This window comes from Schistocerca serialis, chromosome 2, assembly GCF_023864345.2.
Source record: "Schistocerca serialis cubense isolate TAMUIC-IGC-003099 chromosome 2, iqSchSeri2.2, whole genome shotgun sequence".
NCBI lineage: Eukaryota > Metazoa > Arthropoda > Insecta > Orthoptera > Acrididae > Schistocerca > Schistocerca serialis.
In genome coordinates this window covers 589,178,392-589,202,471 of record NC_064639.1, presented here as the reverse complement: position 1 = coordinate 589,202,471, position 24,080 = coordinate 589,178,392, and the positions used below count along the sequence as shown (strand labels likewise).

At 41.6% G+C, this 24,080-nt stretch overlaps 1 protein-coding gene across 1 annotated transcript; it reads left to right on the top strand.

The window, feature by feature from the left end:
* Positions 1-2,347: 2,347 nt before the first annotated feature.
* On the top strand, positions 2,348-12,045 carry LOC126456258 (uncharacterized). The gene is made up of 2 exons (XM_050092009.1): positions 2,348-2,402; positions 11,390-12,045. Exons 1-2 carry the CDS (start codon positions 2,348-2,350, stop codon positions 12,043-12,045), a joined length of 711 nt encoding a protein of 236 aa, XP_049947966.1.
* Positions 12,046-24,080: the final 12,035 nt, after the last annotated feature.

The following is a 24,080-nucleotide window of genomic DNA, read 5'->3' as shown; positions in this document are numbered from 1 at the left end:
ATTATACACGAGAGTAACAAGGTTTTGCGAAAACTCGGTATAGAGACGTTCATGTTCAAATGCAGCACTCAATTGCATTAAGGAATACAAACGTAAATTAAGTTAGTTTTAGTGTAGCTCAATGAGTAGGGGGCAAATGACATTTAAAATATTCAGTTGTCTGGTGGGCGGGGCGTCGTCGTGGTGCATGTGATGGCCAATTGTCGGCGGCCCTCATTGTTTCGGTGAAGAAGTATGGAAAATACAGAGTCTTCCAAAATGATCTTTACTGCTTTGATCACAAATATATCACAAATGTGGAGGTATATATATGTGCGTTTTGCGACATAATGCTCATACACATTTAAAGCTCAAGTAGCCGTTCAACACAGTCCAGATTGTTAAGGTGACCATTTTTCTAGACCCAGATTCACGACGCATCAAAAAATATTGAAATCGCTAAAAGGTCTTCATTAACCGTAATAAATGCAAAATACCACTTTAATTTGTTGAAATTCGTCCATTAATTTATATTTTATTAGTGTCTTCTAAGATGAAGGCGTGGGAGAAAACATGCAGTATTCGTCAGTGCTGTAAATTTCCTTCACCATCTCTGTGCTGTTCAACAGGGTATGAAAACATTCGACTTTGGTTTCATCCTAGTTCACACTAGACACTTACATTGCCTTCGTAGTTTGTACAATAAAGTGCGTATTGTCGCTGTTCCATACATTACTCATTTGGAAAAATACCCTTTCAATAGCAGCATTCTGGATACAGGAGAAATGAACATCTAATTCAGGTTCAATCGTTCCATAATCATTAAATCCTCTGCAAACTACATACAGGTCTCCCGAAACATTTTTGTAAAAGTTCGGAAAAGATCTAGAAAAATCGTGACAGTCACGAACATTCACGGGGAGGGGGGTGGATAGTCTCACTAAATGTGTGCACCATCTGCAACACACAGGATATCTAACCGATATTCCAGTTCCATAGTCCCATATTCTGCCTACCGTGTCTTTGTTAACGTGCGCTGTTGCTGCTCTGATACGAGCTCACTTGTCCTGAAGGTCCCTCATAAATAGAAAAATACAATGAGGTGCCGCAGGACCTGGGAGTCACATCTTGTCGGTGCCAACCATTCTGCATGCTGTGACAACTGCTATGGGGTAAGCAGTGAAGAATTAACATGTAAAGAAAAAACACTTTATGTGTGTCTGCACATTATGCCGCAAACCGCACCTTTCTACCTATTGCCCTTTCTGAAATATACGTGATCAAAGTCATAAAGTCCATTTTGGGACATCCTGTATGCTCCTGCCACTGCGTTTTCAATAGGCTAAAACGAAGAAACTGTCTAAGGCCAGTCTTCATTATTCATTATCATTATTATAAGGTAGCTTTACTACAGTTAATTTATATCCAATCAATCGAATTTCTCGAATTTCTCCAGTCCTGACAGAAGGTATGGGTCTACCCCGCACCGTTGTACGTATAATAATCTCTGGACGAATCTGGGCAAACCCGGATGTGTTTCAGCCCTAGGTCGGGGTGCAAATGCGAGCATATGGTTTCCTTAAGAGGAAGAAATGATCAGTGCCTCCTATTACCGACAGTTTGCATTCCATTTTATAGAGAATGTGTGATGTTGCCCACAAATTGAAAATCATTTGACTGTTACTTATAAACACTTAATCTGCCATTTATTTGTGCGGAGGGTGAAATATACTGTATAGAAATTTACGTCACCAGTTTTATAGGGTAAATACAGTTTACATTTTGTAGTCTGTGAAAAGTAGCATGTGTAGTGTTTCACGCATATGAAGAAGAACTCACATTCACATTTTGGTACCTAAGTGTCACAGTTAGACCTGTCCTAAGGCACCATTTTAAATAGTCTGTAACAGTGTAACCACATTCGCAACCCTCTCCTAGGAGCGACAATGGACACGCCTGATTGTCAATGCATTCTGTTCTTAGCAGGAGCAATAGACCGTTTAGGTGCACTTAAATGATTATTGTTGACTTCGCTCTGTTATCATCTGCCTTCAAGAATTCTGTCGTCTGATATCTACAGTACCTTTTAGTGCAGTTTTTGGCCGTGTTTATTGATACTGTGCTCACGTTATAGTGAGTGAGCTTTGAGTTTGCCGTCTGGATCAAATGTCGAAACGCTCAATTACGTAAGAATTCCACACAAAAAGTGAAAGAGATGCTGTGATCTGTAGATCTATAAAAATGAAATACATTTTCGTGGTTCATCCAGTAATCCATTGGACGCCTTGGAAAGGAAGAACTATCAGTTCTGAAAAATTTCGGCTCTTGATCATTTGTCGGAAGATATAACAGGCAATCAGCCAGCACCATGTCCAGCACTTCCTTCCCTGGCTCCAAGACGTGCGCCGCCTCTTTCCCTGTTGGTACTGCTACGTTCACGGGTGTAGCAGTCTGTCAACCTGATTACACAAGAAGTATTATGAGAGAAACAACCGTAGTTAAGCCATTCCTCCAATCGTCAAAGTACTGTACTCCCACAAGCGTCAGAATAATACCAAGGCAAAATATTATTTCTGGTACCATGAAGGTAAAAGAACTATCTAGCAGTAACATTGAAGAGACTGACATTCTCCTCGTTGATATTGTAGCTGAGTGTTACTTCCATTTTCTTTGCTGAAGTATACCAAATTCATGAAACTAGTTAACGCGCTAGAATCGCGGTATTCTTTGCGGTCCAGTAAAATCTTGACAAACAAACCGTTAAATTATCGCTGTATCGAAAGTAGAGAAGTTGTTGGCAATGTACTGGCTCAAACCAAATATGTCAGACTGTCTGCGGGCATGTGGACTGATATATACACACAAGGGTTTTCTGCAGTGGCAGCGCACTTTATTGAGTGCAAGCCGCAGTTTGGTGCCCTGGATACTGTGCACATCGCTGATCAGCGGACTCAGAAAAAATTGCCGATGGCATTTAAACATTTTTTTTCTTAATAGGGGATAGGTGACAAAGTGTTTTCGTCTGTTACTGACAAAGCAAGTGTTATGGTGGATGTAACAAGGAAAATGAGTGTTATTCATTAGGGATGCTCTGCTCAAATAATTAACTGAGACAGAAATGTCACAGAATCATCAGCTTTTTCAAAGGCGGTACAGTAGCATCTGAAAAACTAGTAAACTGCCAAGTTCGGCTGAATAAAGAGCAATTAAACAGGAGACCCCCATCAGGTGAAACTCTACGTTTCATATGATGCAGCGTCTATTGTTGGACAAAGACGCCCTCATAATGGCATTTTCATATGTTAACTGGTGGCTTTTGACGGCAGATGAGTGGGGCACTATGGAAGACTGCCTTCTTCCACTGGAACCTCTGTTCAAGTTGACACAAGAACTGTCTTGCTAACAGTTCAAAACAGCCTTCATTGTAGTCGATGCTAAAGAGCAATGCCAGAAACAACCCCAACGGCGAAGGTAGACACCGGTTTGAGAAAACATCTACTGGTGGCCCTGTTAAAAGATTGACGCCTTATGAAGAAGACAGCACTGGTATCTGTGCCAAAGCGACTATTTTGGACCCTCGGTTCAAAAATGTGATTTCGGAGTAGCTGAAAGTCCTGGAATAATCTCATGGTGGAGATTAGCTTAGCTCCTAACAATGGGAGAGTTGTGGTTGACAGTTTGGCGACTCAAGCAAGAGATCACGTTCTATTTCAGGAACAGAAAAAAAAAGTTAGGATCAGTACAGCTTACAAACGCGAAAAAGGACTAGTGGCTCTACTTGTTTAAAAAACTTCAAGACGTAGAGGAGAAACCTGATCCACTGATTTTTGAAAGACGTACCACGAGCAGCTATTACCTTTGTCTGACGCTTCCTTTAAGTATTTGTGAATTCAGGCCAAATCGACCCATCGAAGCGAGTCTTCTCAAAGGCCGGGCAAGTTTGTACAGAAAGGAGGAACCGGCTGAAATCGAAGAACATGAACAAGATGGTGTTTTCAAAAGCTAATCAAAACTACACTGTTAAGTAAACAATCTGCAGACTACATTCTGGCAGCTATTACTTGGTTAAAACTGTTAAGAATTTCCTTGTAGGTCTAAATCAGAGGTGTCTAAGTAATATTTTGCGTTTTCTTTAAAAATTTATAACCGCCTATGCATTTTGTGTTTTATAAAATCAGTCAAAAGCACATAGGAACTCAATGATGCAAAATTATAACTGAACTGAGCGATTTTAAGTACTATTTTAAAAGTGTGTTTGCTAACTGTGTGCCAGACTAGGAAAGAGGGGAGCCGTCCAGGCTTAATTCCCCGACGCTTCAAATCGCTTTTGCCAGCCAGACTGAGTGTGCTTTTTTCAAATATTCAAATGTGTGTGAATTCCTAAGGGACCAAACTGCTTAGGTCATCGGTCTCTAGAGTTACACAGTACTTAAACTAACTTATGCTAAGAACAACACACACACCCATACCCCTGGGAGGACTCGAACCTCCAGCGGGAAGGGCCGCGCAGTCCGTGACATGACGCCTCAACCCACCGGCCACTCGGAACGGCTGCGCTTTTTTTTACGCAGTTTCTTCACATTGGTCTAGGAGAATGCTTGGCTGCTTAACAAATTCAGTCTCATTTGCACGACACACAAACATTTACATCACAAAAAACATATCTAGTATTCTTTTTTTTTCTTTTTGGGTCATCAGTCTGCTGACTGCTTTGCAACCTATGTCCTCAATTATTTGCTGTATGTACTCCAGTCCCGGTCTTCCTCTCAGTTTTTGCCCTCTACAGCTCCCTCTAGTACCATGGAAGTTATTCCCTCATATGTTAACAGATGTCCTATCATCCTCTCCCTTCTCCTTATCAGTGTTTTCCACATATTCCTTTCCTCTCCGATTCTAGGCAGAACCTCCTCGTTCCTTATATTATCAGTCCATCAAATTTTCAACATTTGTCTGCAGCACGACATCTCAAACGCTTCAATTCTCTTCTGTTCCGGTTTCCCCACAGTCCATGTTTCACTACCATACAATGCTGTACTCCACACGTACATTCTCAGAAATTTCTTCGAGGGCTATGTTTGATACTAGTAGATTTCTCTGGGCCGGGAATAACCTTTTTGACACTGGTAGTCTGCTTTTGACGTCCTCCTTACTCCGTCCGTCATTGGTTATTTTACTGCCTAGATAGCAGAATTCCTTAAGTTTATCTACTTCGTGACCATCAATCCTGAAGTTAAGTTTTTCGCTGTGCTCATTTCCACTACTTCGCGTTACCTTCGTATTTCTTCAATTTACTCTCAGTCTATATTCTGTACTCATTAGGTTGTTCATTCCATTCAGCAAATTATGTAATTCTTCTTCGCTTTCAGTCAGGATAGCAATGTCGTCACCGAATCGCGTCATTGTCACCCTTACACCTTGAATTTTAATTCGACTCTTAAATGTTTCTTTTATTTCCATCATTCCCTCTTCGATGTACAGATTGAACAATGGGGGTGAAAGACTAAATCCCTGTCTAACACCCTTTTTAATGCAAGCACTTTGTTCTAGGTCATCCATTCCTATTATTCCCTCTCGGCACTTGTACGTATTATATATTATCCGTCTCTCCCTATACCTTACCCTAGTTTTCTCAGAATTTCGAACATCTTCCTCCATTTTACGTTGTCGAACGCTTTTTCCAAGTCGACAAATCCTATGAACGTGTCTTGATTTTTCTTTATCAACCGCAGACTCCAAATTGCCTCTCTCGTGCCTTTACCTTTTCCAAAGCCAAACTGTTCGTCACCTAGCGCATCTTCAATTTTCTTTTCATTTCTTCTGTATATTATTCTTGTCAGCAACTTGGATGCATGCGTTGTCAAGCTAATTTTCAGCTTTTGCAGTCTTCGGAATTGTGTGGATGGTATTTTTCCAAAAGTCAGATGGTATGTCGCCCGACTCATACATTCTACACACCAACGTGAATAGTCGTTTTGTTGCCATTTCCCCCAACAGCTTTAGAAATTCTGATGGAATATTATCTGTTCCTTCCGTCTTATTTGATCTTAAGTCCTCCAAAGCTCTTTTAAATTCCGATCCTAATACTGGGTCCCCTGTCTCTTCTATATCGACTCATGTTTCTTCTTCTATCACATCAGACAAATCTTCCCCCTCATAGAGGCTATCAATGTTTTCTGTCCACATATCCGCTCTCTCCTCTGCATTTAACAATGGAATTCCCGTTGCACTCTTAATGTTACCACCCTTGCTTTTAATGTTGTTTTGACCTTCCTGTATGCTGAGTCTGTCCATCAGACAATCATTTCCTTTCGATTTTTTCACATTTTTCATTCACCCATTTTGTCTTAGCTTCCCTGCACTTCCTATTTATTTCATTCCTTATTCATTGTTTATTTCTGTATTCCTGAGTTTCCCGGAACATGTTTGGACTTCCTCCTTTCATCTATCAACTGAAGTATTTCTTCTGTTACCCACGGTCTCTTCGCAGTCACCGTCTTCGTTCCTATGTTTTTCTTTCCATCATCTGTGCTGGCCCTTTCTAGAGACGTCCATTCCTCTTCAACTGTATTGCCTACTGAACTATTCCTTATTGCTTTATTTATAGCCTTACACAATTTCAAGCATATCTCATCATTCCCTAGTACTTCGTAATCCACTGCTTTGTGTATTGATTCTTCCTCATCAGTACTTCAAAATGGCTCTGAGCACTATGGGACTCAACTGCTGAGGTCATTAGTCCCCTAGAACTTAGAACTAGTTAAACCTAACTAACCTAAGGACATCACAAACATCCATGCCCGAGGCAGGATTCGAACCTGCGACCGTAGTGGTCTTGCGGTTCCAGACTGCAGCGCCTTTAACCGCACGGCCACTTCGGCCGGCCCTCATCAGTACTATATCGTTATGTGAGGCTATATCTGCTCCTGGATGTGCCTTAGAATCCAGTATCTGATTTCGGAATCTCTGTCTGACCATTATGTAATCTAACTGAGATCTTACCGTATCACCCTGCCTTTTCCAAGTATACCTCCTCCTCTTGTAATTCTTGAACAGAGTATTCGCTATTACTAGATGAAATTTGTTAAAGAACTCAGTTAGGCTTTCTCCTCCCACATTCCTTATCCCAAGCCCATGTTCTCCTGTAACCTTTTCTTCTACTTCTTCCCCTACAACTACATTCCACTTCCCCACAACTATTAGATTTTAATGTCCCTTTATGTACTGTATTACCCTTCAAATATCCTCATATACGGTATTCGATTGCTGTCGATTCCGTGAGAACAACCTTATCACTGCCGGCCGGAGTGGCCTAGCGGTTCTAGGCGCTTCAGTCCGGAACCGCGCTACCGGTACGGTCGCAGGTTCGAATCCTGCCTAGGGCATGGATGTGTGTTTTGTCCTTAGGTTAGTTAGGTTTAAGTAGTTCTAAGTTCTAGGGGACTGCTGACCTCAGATGTTAAGTCCCATAGTGCTCAGAGCCATTTGAACCATTTGAACCAACCCTATCACTGAACTGTTCACAGTAACACACTTTCTGCCCTACCTTCCTATTCACAACGAATCCTTTCCCCGTTATACCATTTTCTGCTGCTGTTGATATTACCTACACTCATCTCACCAGAAATCCTTGTCTTCTTTCCATTTCACTTTACTGACCCCTACTATATCTAGATTGAGCCCTTGCATTTCCCTTTTCAGATTTTCTAGTTTCCTTACCACGTTCAAGCTTCTGACATTCCACACCCCGACTCATAGAACGTTATCCATTCGTTGATTATTCAATCGTTTTCTCATAGTCACCTCCTCCTCGGCAGTCCTCTCCCAGAGATCCGAACGGGGGACTATTCCGGAATCTTTTGCCAATGAATAGATTATCATGCCACTTCTTCAATTACAGGCAACATGTCCTGTGGATACACGTCAAGTGTCTTTAATTCAGTGGTTTCCATTGCCTTCTGCATCCTCATGCTACTGATTATTGTTGATTCTTCCGCCTTTGGGGGCAGTTTCCCACCCCTTGGACAAGAGAGTGCGCTGAAGCTCTGTCCGCTTCTCAGCCCCCTTTGACAAGTCGGTCGGCAGAATGAAGGTGACTTTCATGACGGAAGTCTTTGGCAGCCAATGCTGATTATTAATCGAAATTTAAGCGATGACGGGATTCGGATCCGTGACCGAGGACGTTATGATTACTGATCAAAAACGCTATCCCTAGACCGCGGAAACTCTGCAGAATAACTATATTACTCAGACACATTTCAAGACACGTAACACTACCTTCAGAAATAACCTTGGGTTGCATCGTCATCGTGAAGATCGTTGTGTTTCGATTGTTGTAAGAATCTGTAAAGTTTGAAATTTATAAATATATTTCGATTATATGTACCGCGTAAATGGAAGTAAATGATACTGCAAGTGAATCTGATGTACGAATAAGCGTAATGAAAATAAAGAAGCCTTATCTATTACATAAATATATGTGTATGTGAATCATAGTAATTTATATGAATGTGAGAAATAATGACTGAATGACGTGATAAATTCAGTGCGATATACAGTATCTGCAAGGATGATTCATATTATGAAACTATATTAATTAAAAATCTTAAATGAAATTGGGGAATGATGAAAAATACTTCCCACAAGTGGCAGTATATGCTTAAAAGGCAACCAATCAACCAAAAAGGAAGAAAAACGTGTTTCGCATGTGGTTTATTTTCGTTTCACCTCAGCATTTATCGAGAAAGAATTATTCCTAATGCGTGCAAATGCCTATAGGTCCAAACCGTCGAAAAATAGAGACAGAGCTTAAGTAAATTTAAATCCAAAATAATTATTTAAGTAAAAAACTTTTTAATGTAACACGTATTTAAAACGAATTAAAAAGTATTACATAATTTCTCCTATCTCCAAACAGGTTTGTGGATTTTTAATAGCTGTGACACTACTTGCAAAATTTAAAACGCAAAGGTTGATGCTTGAGTAGCTTACCTAAGTGGCTAATAGTTTTACGTCACTTCAAAAGATATGAACTGTCGTGTGATTTTTCTCAGTGACAACTATTCTCTACACTCCTTACTATTATCTATTGCATGCACCCCGTTTCCCAATTTGAAGTTGCAAGTATTGTTAAAGCTATTAACAATTCGTAAGAACAGAGTTTCAGGTCGGTCTGTGTGGTCTTAGGAATCTCTATGGAGCTAGAGGATCTTTTTAATACGTTTTAGTTCCTTTTGAAACTGTGTTATATTAAAAATATTTTTATTTAATTGGTTATCTTCTGCTTTTTACTATTTTGCGTGTGAAATTTTTCGGCTGATTTCAGACATTTTGGTGATATTACACCAGAGACATGTGCTAAATTTTAGGTTTATTTTAGTTTCGCTTCTACTGAGTAAATCAACATATCTCTTTCACCTACTTCTATTTCGCGGAAAAGACTGCGAATGAAAAAAATTAGAGAGAATCGAACCAACATGGAAGCTTAGCGACAATCGTTCATAAGTGCGAAACATTTACGACTGGAATAGGAAAACAGGTAAACAGCAGTGGCACACAAAACACTTCCCGCCACACACCAGAAAAAAGAATGTTAATATTGTGTTGTCATCCGTTCTTAGTTACGTTGAAAGTTTCAAGTCTGAGCTTATGGGGAAGTAGTTTAAAATCAATTGCATAATTTGTAGCGAAGGAACAGACAAGAAACTGAATTAACAAAATCGTGTTTGAAGTGATTGTTCATTACTTATATATACATCAATATACAGTGCATTATTAGCTATTAATCTTTTAAAACAAACCAAAAATTGATATTTAATGCCTTAAGTAGGAAAAGTCGTTTGTAAATAGGTAAATACATATATTTTGAGAACACTTTATTTTTAGATACGGTATACACTTTTTATTCGTATCTCCTTGTAATAAGACACTTTACTTGTCTCTAAAAACGGCGCCAATCCTAGTCATCGTTCGTGTATAAAGGCAAACGCTGAAGAAGTATGTTAATAAAATAACTTAAACCAAGAGACTGAGTGAAAACATCGACACAACCGCACCCGATAGAAACTTCTGTCAGTCTGTTGTCTCGCATTGAATGAAGGCACTCAAATCTGGTGAGTGAGTGAAAACATCCATATGGCAGTGACTCGTTTCATTCGGTTGTTCCATTCTACTGAAGAAACCGACTGAATGAGCAAACAATCGGTCGCCAATCGATTGTTAAAAACAGCCGGTGGTTTCAACACTAATTTCTGAGCAGCGCGCATTGTTACTTCGGAGTGCCAGCACGGTAGGTGATCGAAGAAAATATCTCCGCAAGCAATCGGGATGGCTTGCTGCTCACACCATTAAGTCTACTGACGACAAACAGAAGAAAGAATAGAAAGTGCTACACTTCCTATTTCTTTGGTGTAAACACGACGATGTTGTGAGGTTATCAGGTTCGCTATGCTGCGTACTGCCCCACTTTTTAAGATTTCTGTGATCAGATATCGCAATAAGTTTCAAAGCTATTTGGCCTGTGTAAAGATTGGCCTTAAAATCTTAAAATGGTGCGATCTTGATGTATTTTTTCTTAATGAAATTGCGGCTTATCGGAGAGGAAGTTTTAGATTAAAATATTATTGGGAAGATCAATAATGTCTCTGGCTTCGAGAGGGCACTAAAGAAACATTACATAATAAATGACAAATAACTCGAGACGGAGAGAGAATTGTTGAAGGGTCACTGTGAAAGCAATTTCGAGTGGTGGCAGAAGCAGATTTCATCGCAGGCCACTGCAGCGCAAAATAAGGCAGTTACACAATAACGTGCAGTGATCATCATAGGCAATCACGCGTCTCTGGCATGAAAATGAATCGACGCGTAATTCCTTCAGCTAGGAATGCCTTCTCTCACACGAAGACTGATGGAGAGCTGTCGATCGTTTATAAACCACTGTGTTTACTGTGGGGAATTTTCGGTCTTATGCCCACGAGTTATAAGGTATTTGACTTACTGCCGTTGATCTGGTTTTTGATAGCGCTTTGCCTTATGTTCGTTTGCTTGTACAGCACATTAGTCCAGTTTCAAGTCCTTCCTGGTGTCGTTGCCCTCACTGACATCACCGTCAGGTTAATGCAGTGGTCAGAGTACGCAGTCCTCTTCGGCAGAGCTGCATCTGGCAAGCTCGGGCACATCAAGATATTTCTTCGGATTCTGAAATATGTAGACCTGCGCCTTCAACTGAGGAACGATGCCAGAGTAAAGGCTGGAAGCGCAGTCTTCTTTGTGAGCACGATTAGTGCATTAATTCTGTTCTTTGTGGCCGTTTTGAACCTGTACAACAACCTGTCGCAAAACTATCGTGTGTTAGTGTCAGTTGCACACGTGTTTTACTCAGTAATTTGCGCACTAGTTACTCCACTGTTTCCAGTCTTGGTGCTAGAGCTTCTACGGCGGTACAAAGTGCTGAACAGACAAATAGTCTTGGCGGTTCGGCGAGATATTGGAACGGCAGGACTTGCAGATGAATACCTCATAGAGATAGTTATTGGTGAACATCAGCTGTCTCGGGGGCCACGAGACACGAACGTCAACGACCTCCGCGCAGCGTACGCTGTTCTCCACCGTGCGGCAGAGGCGCTACAGCAGCAGTATGGGCCCGCCGTGGTGTTAATGATGGCCAGTGCATTCTTCGGCGTCATCTGCAGTTCTTACGAAATAATTGTGTTGGTGGTGATGGAAGACGTCGAGAGGAAGTCCGGTGTCCTGAGTCATTCCCTGCTCGTCTCCTCGGTGTGGCTGGCCTTCCACGGAGTGAAGCTGGTGGCGGTGTCCATGTGCTGCGCCGCCGCGTGCGACGAGGAACGCCGGACGGGAGTCCTGCTGCACAGGGCGGCAACGGCGTCCGCTCTGTGTGGGACGCCGCTGCCAGAGGCAGAGGCCTTCCTGCGTGAAGTGCGGAGGGGACCGCCTCTGAGCTTCACCGCCGGCGGCTTCTTCCACATCCGCAGGAGTTTGGTCATCTCCACCTTGGCAACCGTCATCACCCACATAGTCATTCTGACTCAGTTTGGCATCAAATACTGACACGCGGAGCGTTGAGTCACTGTCGCAAAGTGCTGGAGTTTGCAATAAATAAGTCCACTGGGGACCGTCGACGTCTCATCCGAGTACACTTTTGACACGAGATGATTTCTCCCACTACTGTGATACGCATATTGTATGGTGTATGTTGTATGTTAACCGGGGACCTAGAAACGACGGATAGGCTCCGTCCCCGCCGCAGCCGCAGTGGTCCACAACCCCACGACGACTACCGCAGTCCACTTCACCCCTCCGCCGCCCCACACCGAACCCAGGGTTATTGTGCGGTTCGGCACCCGGTCTCACACCAGACGAGTGTAACCTCTGTGTTTGCGTGACAAGAGTAATGGTAGTGTACGCGTACGCGGAAAACTTGTTTGCGCAGCAATCGCCAACATAGTGTAGCTGAGGCGGAATAAGGGGAACCAGCCCACATTTGCCGAGGCAGATGGAAAACCACCTAAAAACTATCCACAGACTGGCTGGCTCACCGGACCTCGACACAAGTCCGCCGGGCGGATTCGTGCCGGGGACCAGGCGCTCCTTCCCTCTCCAGAAAGCCGTGCGTTAGACCGCTCGGCTAACCGGCAGGCTGATACACCTGTTACTTGGAGAGTTTTTATTTCTGGTCGAGCATCGGTTGATCTTAATCTCCATTACTATTACGCAAGCTCTCAAACTGACCCTCGGGCAATAAATGTTGTATTGCTGCTAAACCATCAGAAATTTTATCGCTTCAAATTTTATTCAAAGGAAGTCATAATGTAGAGGTTATGCACTAGTTAATTACAATTATTAGATTTCCAGTGGTATGATATATACAAAATAAGTACAAAAGACCTTCTTTTATACCCCATAATGACCATTTTACAGCTCAAAATGTTATGGGTAAAGAAGTCATGATTTACGTTATGTAATAGATACACATTACTATAATTACTACAGCACCAAGAATACGGTAACCTACATATAAAACGAGTAGATTCTTTTGCTTTAGACACAATCATTACAGTATAAAGAAGACCTGGCTCAGTGTTCTACACACATTCCGGTTGAGCAATAGTTCCGAAATGTCGACAGTCTTTATTTGCGCGAAGAAAAAAATGCGTATACTTCTCTCTTTGGAGGCGATTGTGTTCTGCTGCTGCTACTCAGGGGAAATTCCCCAAGCAAATCACCTAATATGCCAGTGTCAAAATCAGAATCAGCACCATCCATACTGTTCTCATTTCATGAGGAAAAGACGAGATTACCGCTAAAGAGGGTAGATCTGTTGTAACCTAACATCCTTCTAACTTTGATTGCTTGATGACTCACCTAACATGTCACATTAAGATAAAGTCTAAGCAGTAAAATAAATGTGCCTACTACTAGAAAACAGGCACATCAATACCAAACATTCATAATATTTATGACAAGAGTAGTACTGTCATCAAACTGTTGGAGGCAGGTAACAAATAATTCAGCCATTGTTAACAATAGTGTTTGCCATTAAGCTTCTGAAGAGTATGTGTCGCTCACGTGTCCACATTGGTTGGAACCGCGAATATTTACCAAATGCTATCGTAAATTTTACGAGTGTTTAGCAGTCTAGGGTTAATTACGTTTTCTAACTCTGTAGTTACATGCGGTCATTTTAATATCAACTTTATGGCAGATACTGACTTTGAGCAGGAGTCACACGCTTCATAAATTTAAGCGTCTCGTCGTACAACAAACCTTATTAGAGTAATAAAGCAAGCAAGCCCTCTCATAAATAATCTCGGAAACAAATGTATTTTATGCAGTTTTAGTGTGTAAGCCTGTAAGTGTTTACTCAACAATCTGATGTTTTCCAGTCACATTTCTAACTTCTAGAATTATCGGGTGTCTGTCTCAGGCACGCGTTAACTTTTTCACGATATTTCGACAAAGAGACTTGTTGCCATATTTAGGTGGTGCTTGATTCATCTTTTCTGCGATAAACAACAACTGCACGTCTTCATTAATACGTACTTTGTAAAAATGGAATAATGTATTTGTCAGTTGTTCACACATTTTCTGACTCCAATGTACGCTGAGCAAATTCATTCAGATTTTTTAAAAATATCTACATTATTTCTGCTATCGACAGTGGAGCGAATACGTGAAACGTACGGAACACAAAATATACGCAAAATGTTGCTAAATTTATAGGTAATAATGAATATTGTAACACGTTTGATGAGATATTGTAAAAGTTTGTTGGCGTCTTTGAGTATTCTTCTTTAGACATATTTTATGTTTTATGCAAATGTGTCTCTTAAATATTAAACTCTTGGTTTAAAAACTATCCAAGACAAGGAGATTCTGTCATATAAAATAAAACAATTATTGGAATTTTTGTTAACTTGTTGGGTTTTTGTCCATTGCACGTAGCTTCTCAAGTGACAACAACGTTACTTGTGGGAGCTGAGGGACGTGGTCTATCGTTAAGCAGGTTAACACTCAGACAGGGCTTCATGCAGTTCTGCCAACATTATTCTGATTGTTTCGGCAGTAGTGCTTCTCCTCCTCTACTTCTTATACTACATAACCCAATGATTGGTAAAAATTGATGTTAACATCTAACTATACGTGTATCTGAATAAAATAAAAGACAGAAGAGTCTTAAGAAATGGCTAATATTTAAATGATGATTTGCATTAACAGCATACAATTCTTTCCCAATCCAGTGCCGAGATATCACAGCTTCACACAGAGGGCGTTTGAAGATCTTAATACATGATTTATGAGACAGTGGAACACACGTCATGAGTATCTCAGCAGACGCTGCAGGAAGCTCTGCTCCTCAGGTAGTGTGCTTCATAGTTCAATACAATCACCCTCTCTTCATTACCTCTATTTCTACCATGTCCCACTTCCTCCCCTAGCTAGAGATGAGCAATTAAATACAATTAATCGATAAATTGTAATTATTCTGGTAATCGGTTATGGATGTACCAATATTTCTTTCACGACAATTAATTTTACATTATCGATTGTCCTTATGATTAATAAGTTGTTGTCAAGAAAATTAATGGATACAAATATTTCGATATACGAGGGTAATCCCAAAAGTAAGGTCTCCTATTTTTTATAAGTGCATAAACCTGTTTATTTCTACAATGGTTTACATCAGTTTACAGTTTGAAACTACGGGACTTAACTTCTGGTGTCATCAGTCCCCTATAACTTAGAAATACTTAAACCTAACTAGCCTAAGGACATCACACACATCCATGCCCGAGGCAGGATTCGAACCTGCGACCGTAGCGGTCGCGCGGTTCCAGACTGTAGCGCCTAGAACCCCGGCCGGCTTAGAGCTTGAACATATAGCTACACTCCTGGAAATTGAAATAAGAACACCGTGAATTCATTGTCCCAGGAAGGGGAAACTTTATTGACACATTCCTGGGGTCAGATACATCACATGATCACACTGACAGAACCACAGGCACATAGACACAGGCAACAGAGCATGCACAATGTCGGCACTAGTACAGTGTATATCCACCTTTCGCAGCAATGCAGGCTGCTGTTCTCCCATGGAGACGATCGTAGAGATGCTGGATGTAGTCCTGTGGAACGGCTTGCCATGCCATTTCCACCTGGCGCCTCAGTTGGACCAGCGTTCGTGCTGGACGTGCAGACCGCGTGAGACGACGCTTCATCCAGTCCCAAACATGCTCAATGGGGGACAGATCCGGAGATCTTGCTGGCCAGGGTAGTTGACTTACACCTTCTAGAGCACGTTGGGTGGCACGGGATACATGCGGACGTGCATTGTCCTGTTGGAACAGCAAGTTCCCTTGCCGGTCTAGGAATGGTAGAACGATGGGTTCGATGACGGTTTGGATGTACCGTGCACTATTCAGTGTCCCCTCGACGATCACCAGTGGTGTACGGCCAGTGTAGGAGATCGCTCCCCACACCATGATGCCGGGTGTTGGCCCTGTGTGCCTCGGTCGTATGCAGTCCTGATTGTGGCGCTCACCTGCACGGCGCCAAACACGCATACGACCATCATTGGCACCAAGGCAGAAGCGACTCTCATCGCTGAAGACGACACGTCTCCATTCGTCCCTCCATTCACGCCTGTCGCGACACCACTGGAGGCGGGCTGCACGATGTTGGGGCGTGAGCGGAAGACGGCCTAACGGTGTGCGGGACCGTAGCCCAGCTTCATGGAGACGGTTGCGAATGGTCCTCGCCGATACCCCAGGAGCAACAGTGTCCCTAATTTGCTGGGAAGTGGCGGTGCGGCCCCCTACGGCACTGCGTAGGATCCTACGGTCTTGGCGTGCATCCGTGCGTCGCTGCGGTCCGGTCCCAGGTCGACGGGCACGTGCACCTTCCGCCGACCACTGGCGACAACATCGATGTACTGTGGAGACCTCACGCCCCACGTGTTGAGCAATTCGGCGGTACGTCCACCCGGCCTCCCGCATGCCCACTATACGCCCTCGCGCAAAGTCCGTCAACTGCACATACGGTTCACGTCCACGCTGTCGCGGCATGCTACCAGTGTTAAAGACTGCGATGGAGCTCCGTATGCCACGGCAAACTGGCTGACACTGATGGCGGCGGTGCACAAATGCTGCGCAGCTAGCGCCATTCGACGGCCAACACCGCGGTTCCTGGTGTGTCCGCTGTGCCGTGCGTGTGATCATTGTTTGTACAGCCCTCTCGCAGTGTCCGGAGCAAGTATGGTGGGTCTGACACACCGGTGTCAATGTGTTCTTTTTTCCATTTCCAGGAGTGTATTTTTCGACATAATCACCATTTCTGTCGATGCATTTGTGTAGACGCTGTGGCAGTTTTTGTATGCCCATGTCATACCAGCTCGCCACCATGCTGTTCAGAAAGTTATGAACCTCTTCTTTCAGTTAAAATTCTGTGAGCGGTGCTTCGAGAAACCTCAGGAACCAACGTGCAGAGATCATCCAGGCTGATCAGCCGATCTTCACTCATGCTTCGCTCAACCTTCAACACTATCTCTTCAGAAATTGACGGTCTCCCGCTCCTTTTTTCGTCGTGAATTTCGGTCCGACCAGCTGCAAACTTTTTACAACACTTACAAACATTTCTGACATCCATGCACGACTCACCATACACTTCCGTCAATTGGCGATGGCTTTCAATGGGCGCAGTGCCCTTTGCGTTCAAAAACCAAATAACTGAGGGCAATTCGCACTTGGCGGTAACATCCAGCGGGAGCTCCATTCTAAACGACTGCCAAGAAAGACTGAGCACCTTCGCGCGGCGTTCGCATGTTTACACACAGCGCGTGAAGCACTCTTCAGAACAGTGTGACCAACTGCCACACAAACAGAGCTCTGTACTTATCAAAAAATATGAGACCTTACTTTTGAGATTAACCTCGTATAATGTAAATGTCTGAAAGAAAATCAGTAAGAGCAATAATAGCTCCTTTTTCAAGGTGCCGTGGCAGTCTCTCTTACCTCTGGCATGTCAAATGCTATTGTTCAGAAGAAACACATACAGAAAGTAGCCAAAGTCGAACAATCACAAGTACACTAGCCGACTACTGCTGCAGACGGTTTGTGTAGCATTCAGAGACATTGGTTTCAATACAGCAGAAGCAGAGTTCTATCAAAATAAAAGCACGTAACCAAGATATAGTTTCTGAAGTTTGACTCTATTTACACCAACCTGCAGTCAACCGAATATCATCTCCTCTGCAGTACGGGAAGGACAACGCGGCAGTGTATACTCCATGGTCACTTCATCTGTTATTTCTGAAAGACTATTTTCTAGTGTAGGGGACATAGCAACAGCTTACTGTTCGAAACTCAGTGTAAAAATGTCAAATAATTACAGTTCCTCATTCACTTCTTGAAAATTTTTGGTGTTTGTAAGCACATTCGCTACAGAACCAGTTTTAAAAACAGCGATATTAATTAACTTTAGAAATATATCTTAAGTAAGTATATATTTATGTCAAAAATTTGAAAAAATGTAATTATGTATTTCATTAAGCTGAGGAGGAATATAAGTGCAATAGCTTCGCTTTATTTAATAATAATCTGTGGGGATGCTTTATGGACTTAAAAATAAAGACATAACAACAGTTGGTCGACTAATTGATTATTAAGATTCAATTAATCCATTGATACACTGATTCATACAAATAATCTAAAACGCTAGTTAGTTGACTCTTACTCATAACATCCCATCCTGATACCCAACCCTCCCGTCACGTCCGTTATTTCCACTCCCTCAGCTTCAACACAGCATAAAAAATCATTAAAATGTGTTTGATGTAATTTTTCATCTCGAATTTGATTCAAAATCAAAGATAATGTGCTAAATATTTATGTAATGTTTCTGTAATTATCAGTACGCTTATTAAGTAGCACTTCCTTCTGATACCTGCTTTCTGAAGTTCCGCGAAAATAGTTTTCTACTGCCTGGCGTTCACCTGTAATTGCAACCAATGACCCATGTTGGGCAGATAAGCTACAGTGAAGAGCCAAAGAAACTGTTCCACCTACCTAATATCGTGTAGAACCCCCGCGAGCATGCAGAAGTGCCTCAGCAAGACGTGACTTGGACTCGACTAATGTCTGAAATAGTGCTGGAGAGAACTGAAACCATGAATCCTGCAGGGCTTTCCATAAATACGTGAGAGTTCGAGGCGCTGGGTATCTCTTCTGAACAGCACGTTGAAAGGCATCCCAGATATAGTCCATAATGTTCATGCCTGGGGAGTTTGGTGTCAGCGGAAATGTTTAAACACAGAAGACTGCTCCTGGAGCCACTCTGTAGCAATTCTGGACGTGTGGGATGTCGCATTGTCCTGCTGGAACTGCTCAAGTCCATCGGAATGCACAATGGGCATGATTGGATGCAGGTGATGCTTACGTACGTGTCACGTGGCAGAGTCGTACCTAGACGGATCAAGGGTCCCGTTACAGTCCAACTGCACACGCCCCGCGCCATTACAGACCCTCCATCAAATTCAGCAGTCCCCTGCTGACATTCAGGGTCCATGGATTCATGATGTTGTCTCCACACACGTACACGTCCATCCGCTCGATACAATTTGAAACGAGACTCATCCGACCAGGCAGCATGTTTCGAGTCATCGACAGTCCAATGTCGGTGTTGATGGGCCTAGGCGAGGCGTAAAGCTTTGTGTTCTAGTCATCAAGGATACACGAGTAGGTGTTCGGTTCCGGTTGCCCATATCATTGATGTTTCGTTGAATGGTTCGCACGCTTACACTTGTTGATGGTCAAGCATTGAAACGTGCAGCAATTTGCGGAAGGGTTGCACTTCTGTCACGTTGAACGATTCTGTTCATTCGTCGCTGGTCCTATTCTTGCTAGATTTTTTTCCGGCCGAAACGGTGTCTGAGATTTGATGTTTTGCCCGATTCCTGATGTTCACGGTACACTCGTGAAAGAGTCGTACGAGAAGGCCCCTACTTCACCGCTACCTCGGAGATGCTGTGTTGCTACACTCGTGCGTCGACTATAACACCACGTTCTAAATCACTTAAATCTTGATAACCTGTCATTTTAACAGCAGTAACCGATCCAACTGCACCTGACACTTGTTGCCTTATATAGGCGTTGCCGACCGCAACGCCTTATTCTACCTGTTTACATACCTCTGTATTTGAATATGCATGCCTATACTAGTTTCTTTAGCGCTTCGGTGTATAAGGCTATAACTGGAAAACAAAAAATGGTTCAAATGGCTCTGAGCACTATGGGACTTAACTGCTGTGGTCATCAGTCCCCTAGAATTTAGAACTACTTAAACCTAACTAACCTAAGGACATCACACACATCCATGCCCGAGGCAGGATTCGAACCTGCGACCGGAGCAGTCGCGCGGTTCCGGACTGCGCGCCTAGAACCGCGAGACCACCGCGGCCGGCGACTGGAAAACAAATTAGATTTCTAGGAATACAACGTTCGGAAGTTGTCTATGCTGTGACGCCATCTTGATTGGATACGGCATTACTGGATCTAGTAATAATATCCGTCCAGGAAAAACTTCAAAAATGAAGAAAACCATTTTGCAGTGAATATAAATACTCCCAGAAAAGTTATGACTGTGTGGAAGCCCGAGGGTTTCCTGCCAAAGGCCATCCGTCCCAACGTGTAATGCCATGTGCAGATATCTAACGATTCATTTATTCCTTTATTAACACAATAAAGCTGCTATTTTTCGTTTGCCTTAGCCCACTCTTCTAATTTACTGTTAAAACTGGTTTCATGCTCCTCAGACTTGCTTACGATTTGTTATTCATGACCAGATGACATGTTCTTAATTATGTCGCTTATCTGGCCAACAAAGGCTTCAGCATCTTCCTGGCTGGATCTTAAATTATTAACTTCGTTGCTACCTCTCGTAACTCCTTATGAAATTTTTTCCTGGGCTTGTTATAACTGAAGAAACTCATTAGAGATCTCGGAGCACTTAGTTGCAATTTCAGAACCCGCGATGTTTCTAATTCAAAGTCAAGATTGGTTGGTAATTCGTTTTGTTCAGTTTTTATGTTGGCTACCATTGCAGATATTTCCGTTATTGAGAAAAACATTTGCTACAGTTGTAGATACGCTCTCTACTTTTGTAGGTTCACTCTCTACTTTTGAAGATACTTCTTCTGTTGAACCATTAAAAGTCTTAACTGATTCAAAATCCGGAACTACTTGCGTGTACGCTGCGGTCTCTTCTACTTCTGAATGCTCATTTACGGATTCAACGTTAGACTGCTGTCAACGCTCATGTTGAACATTGTTCTAGTTCCAACCACACCATATAAAAAACTGAATTTTGAATCGTTTTAATCTTGCCTAGTAACGTCACTCCACTAGCAATTCACTCTTAATCGAACGACAAACACACGCGCAATTCCCGAAATGAATTGATACGCTAAATACTCTCCGAAAGTCAGAGAAACATCTACTTCGAAACGTAGAACTGGACTTGACTAAACTGGCATATGAGTGACGTAGTTGAAAATGTTAACTGTGCTTGTCTGTTCGAAGTATTGACTGATGAAATGATCTCTGTGGAGAACCTTGGCTGCTCTACAGTCACTGCTCCACGACTCCACCACAAATACCTATAAAAAAATACAACACAGTAGTACAGTAATACTTCCCAGTACTTCATTTTCTCCCCAGCTGCTCGTCTCTGATCATCGGTCCGCACTCTCTTTGGTCCAGCTTTTGGCTTATCTTCTTCGTAGGTTACGTTTTCTATCGGTAGCCTGAAGCGTTTCCTGTCACCTATTTTTTTTTTCAGTAACACCTATTTTGTTTGCATCTTTCTTCACTGCTTCTATCAATCCTACAGTTTTCTTCAATTTATCAACACAACTGAAAATTTCCTTGGTAACCGATTGTTCTTCTTTAAAATTTCCATACAGTTTCAGCCATCTCTTCCTCACTGTAACTGTGATTTTTTGTATATCTTCATATAAATCTTCATTTCTTCTTTTAATCGATACATTTTCATTGTTTTTTCAGAACCTTGAATTTTGCTCGGTATTTTCCTCACTCTTTTCTTAGAATTATTTCGGTTCGCCTTTCTTATTCAATTTTGGGCACTCTGATCCATATGTTCCTGGTATTCTAATAACTGAATAATTATAATGTCTGGTCTTCGCTTGGATGGATATTGATTTCTTATTATAGTACTTTTGTGTTAGTTTGTATGCAAATTCTAACTCCTTTACTCTTTCTTTATTTGTTCCTTTATCCAGTCCGTTGCTTGGATCCATTCCCTGAGGTGTTTAAATTTATCAACTCTTTAATTTTTACATACTTTTTTTCATAAATTTTTCGCTGCCGTGTTTGTGTTCTATATACTCGGTTTTTTCATAATATATTTCTAGCCCAGTCTTTTCAGCAACCTCATGTAACATATCAAGAACAACAGTTGCGGCTCTTCGGTTTTCAGTTATCAGTGGTGTATCATCCGCAAAGGCTAAACATTTCACTTCAGATTTCTTCTTTCCTTGTTCCATGTTTATATATTAAGTGCCTCCGTCTTCTAATGTGATTCCCATGTTTTCACTGTTTTATCTAAAACCAGTTTAAAGTGAATCGGGGATAGTCCATCTCGTTGTAGAACTTCTGTTTTGATTTTGAACGTTTCAGAAACTTCGTCCTGAAACGTAATCCTTGAAGTTATATCCGTGAGCGTTTGATCAGTAAGTCTTCTGGTATTTTCATCTATACCTGGTTCTTAAAGTACCTCAAATAGTTTTTGTCTGTCAACTGAGTCGTAAGCCTTCTTGAAGTCTACGAAGTTAACTACTGTGTTTTTAATTTGTATAGTTCTCACTTTCAAAATGGTTTTTAAATTAAGAATCGGTTGTGCACATGACCTGCTTTTCTAAATCCTGCTTGGTACTCTCCTATATTACATACGTTTTGTTTCTCTATTCTATTAAGAGGTGCTTTAGACAATATTTTGTATGTTACTGGTACCAAGGAGAGATCCCTGCAGTTGTTGGGATCTGTTTTATCTCCTTTTTTGTGGAGTGGATGGTTCAGTGCTTGTTTTTCCAATCGCTGGGTGTGGTTTCATTTTTTCAAATTTCTTTAATTACTTTGTGAATTTTCTCCCATACGGATAAGCCCCTAGTTTCTACGTTTCTGCCAGTATCACATCCTCTCCTTGTGCCTTGTTTTTCTTCAGCAATTTGATAAACTTTTCTATTTCTTCTACTGTAGGTGGCTCAGATGGTGAATGTTCATGTTGTGGTTTCCAAATTTGTAATCTGTCAATAGGTTCTCCATAATTTAATAGATTTTTTTAAAGCATTTATGTAAAAGTTGGAAGTTCTTTTTACTGCTTAAAACCACATTTCCATTTGCATCTTTAAAGTGTAAAACTAGTGACTGGCACCCTGATAAAACTTCTTTGAAAATCGTGTAAAATTAGTGACTGGAACCCTGATAAAACTTCTTTGAAAATCGTGTAGAATTCCCCAGTGTTGTTCCTTTTAAAGTCTGGAACCATTTATTCCGCTGTGTCTTTGTCATATTTCGTTCTCACTGATTTCATGATTTTTGCCGTTTCTTTTCCTTTCTTCTTCAAACTCTTCTCAGTATTTACGTTTCTTATTAGTGTTCCATTTCTTCCCCATTCCTTTAGTCAGTTAATAATTGCTTCATCATATAACTCATTCCACCATCTGTGTCTTGGTAGTCTTCGTTGTCGTCCAATTTATTTAACTTTCGATAAGACGGTAATTAAGCTTGATAAGACTCACATGTGAGGGAAAATCATTTGTAATGGACAGCTTCAGTGGAACTGCAACCAGAATTCTGAGATAAATTATATCGTTGCACAAAAAGCAACAAAAACGGTGAACGATTTCCAACGCACGATGTTCCACGAAAAGTAAAACTTTTAAAATCTGAGATGGTAGAACAATACAATTTTCAGATTTGAATTCAGCTTAGAAAACTGCACTGAATAAAGTTAAAAATCATTTCAGATAGTTAATGAACTTCATTACGTGAGCTTTACACATGAAGTCAATTTAACATACGTCTACTCCTCTGACATTATTTCCTGTACCTATTGTAATTGCATACTTACATCAATGTTTGTCTTCTGTTGTTTACGTTACGTTGGTTTTGTGTATTTGAAGAATGTGTTCCGCTACACAGACGCCAATCACTGGTCCTGTGGTGTCATTTTTTAGTTTTCATCGTGTTATGTGTATGATCGAAGTTTATGTACCATTTCATCAGACTTGAAGTCACGGATGTCTAGTATTTTACAAATACACGCATTTTATTGTCTTTATAATTACAGAACTAAATAAACTCTGAAAATGGCGTATGATGTGTCAAAGGATTGTCTTGAGGATTTAAATTAGATACAGTGTCTGAGTTAGTTTCCTTATTTAGCTTTTTTCTTGTACTCTGCTTCATCATTACTGGTGTCACTCATCCACTTACCTTGAAGTGAAATTGCTGCTCAAACACACATCGATTGCCTGTATCACTGGTTACTTACTGTGTAGAAGTTCTTTTCGT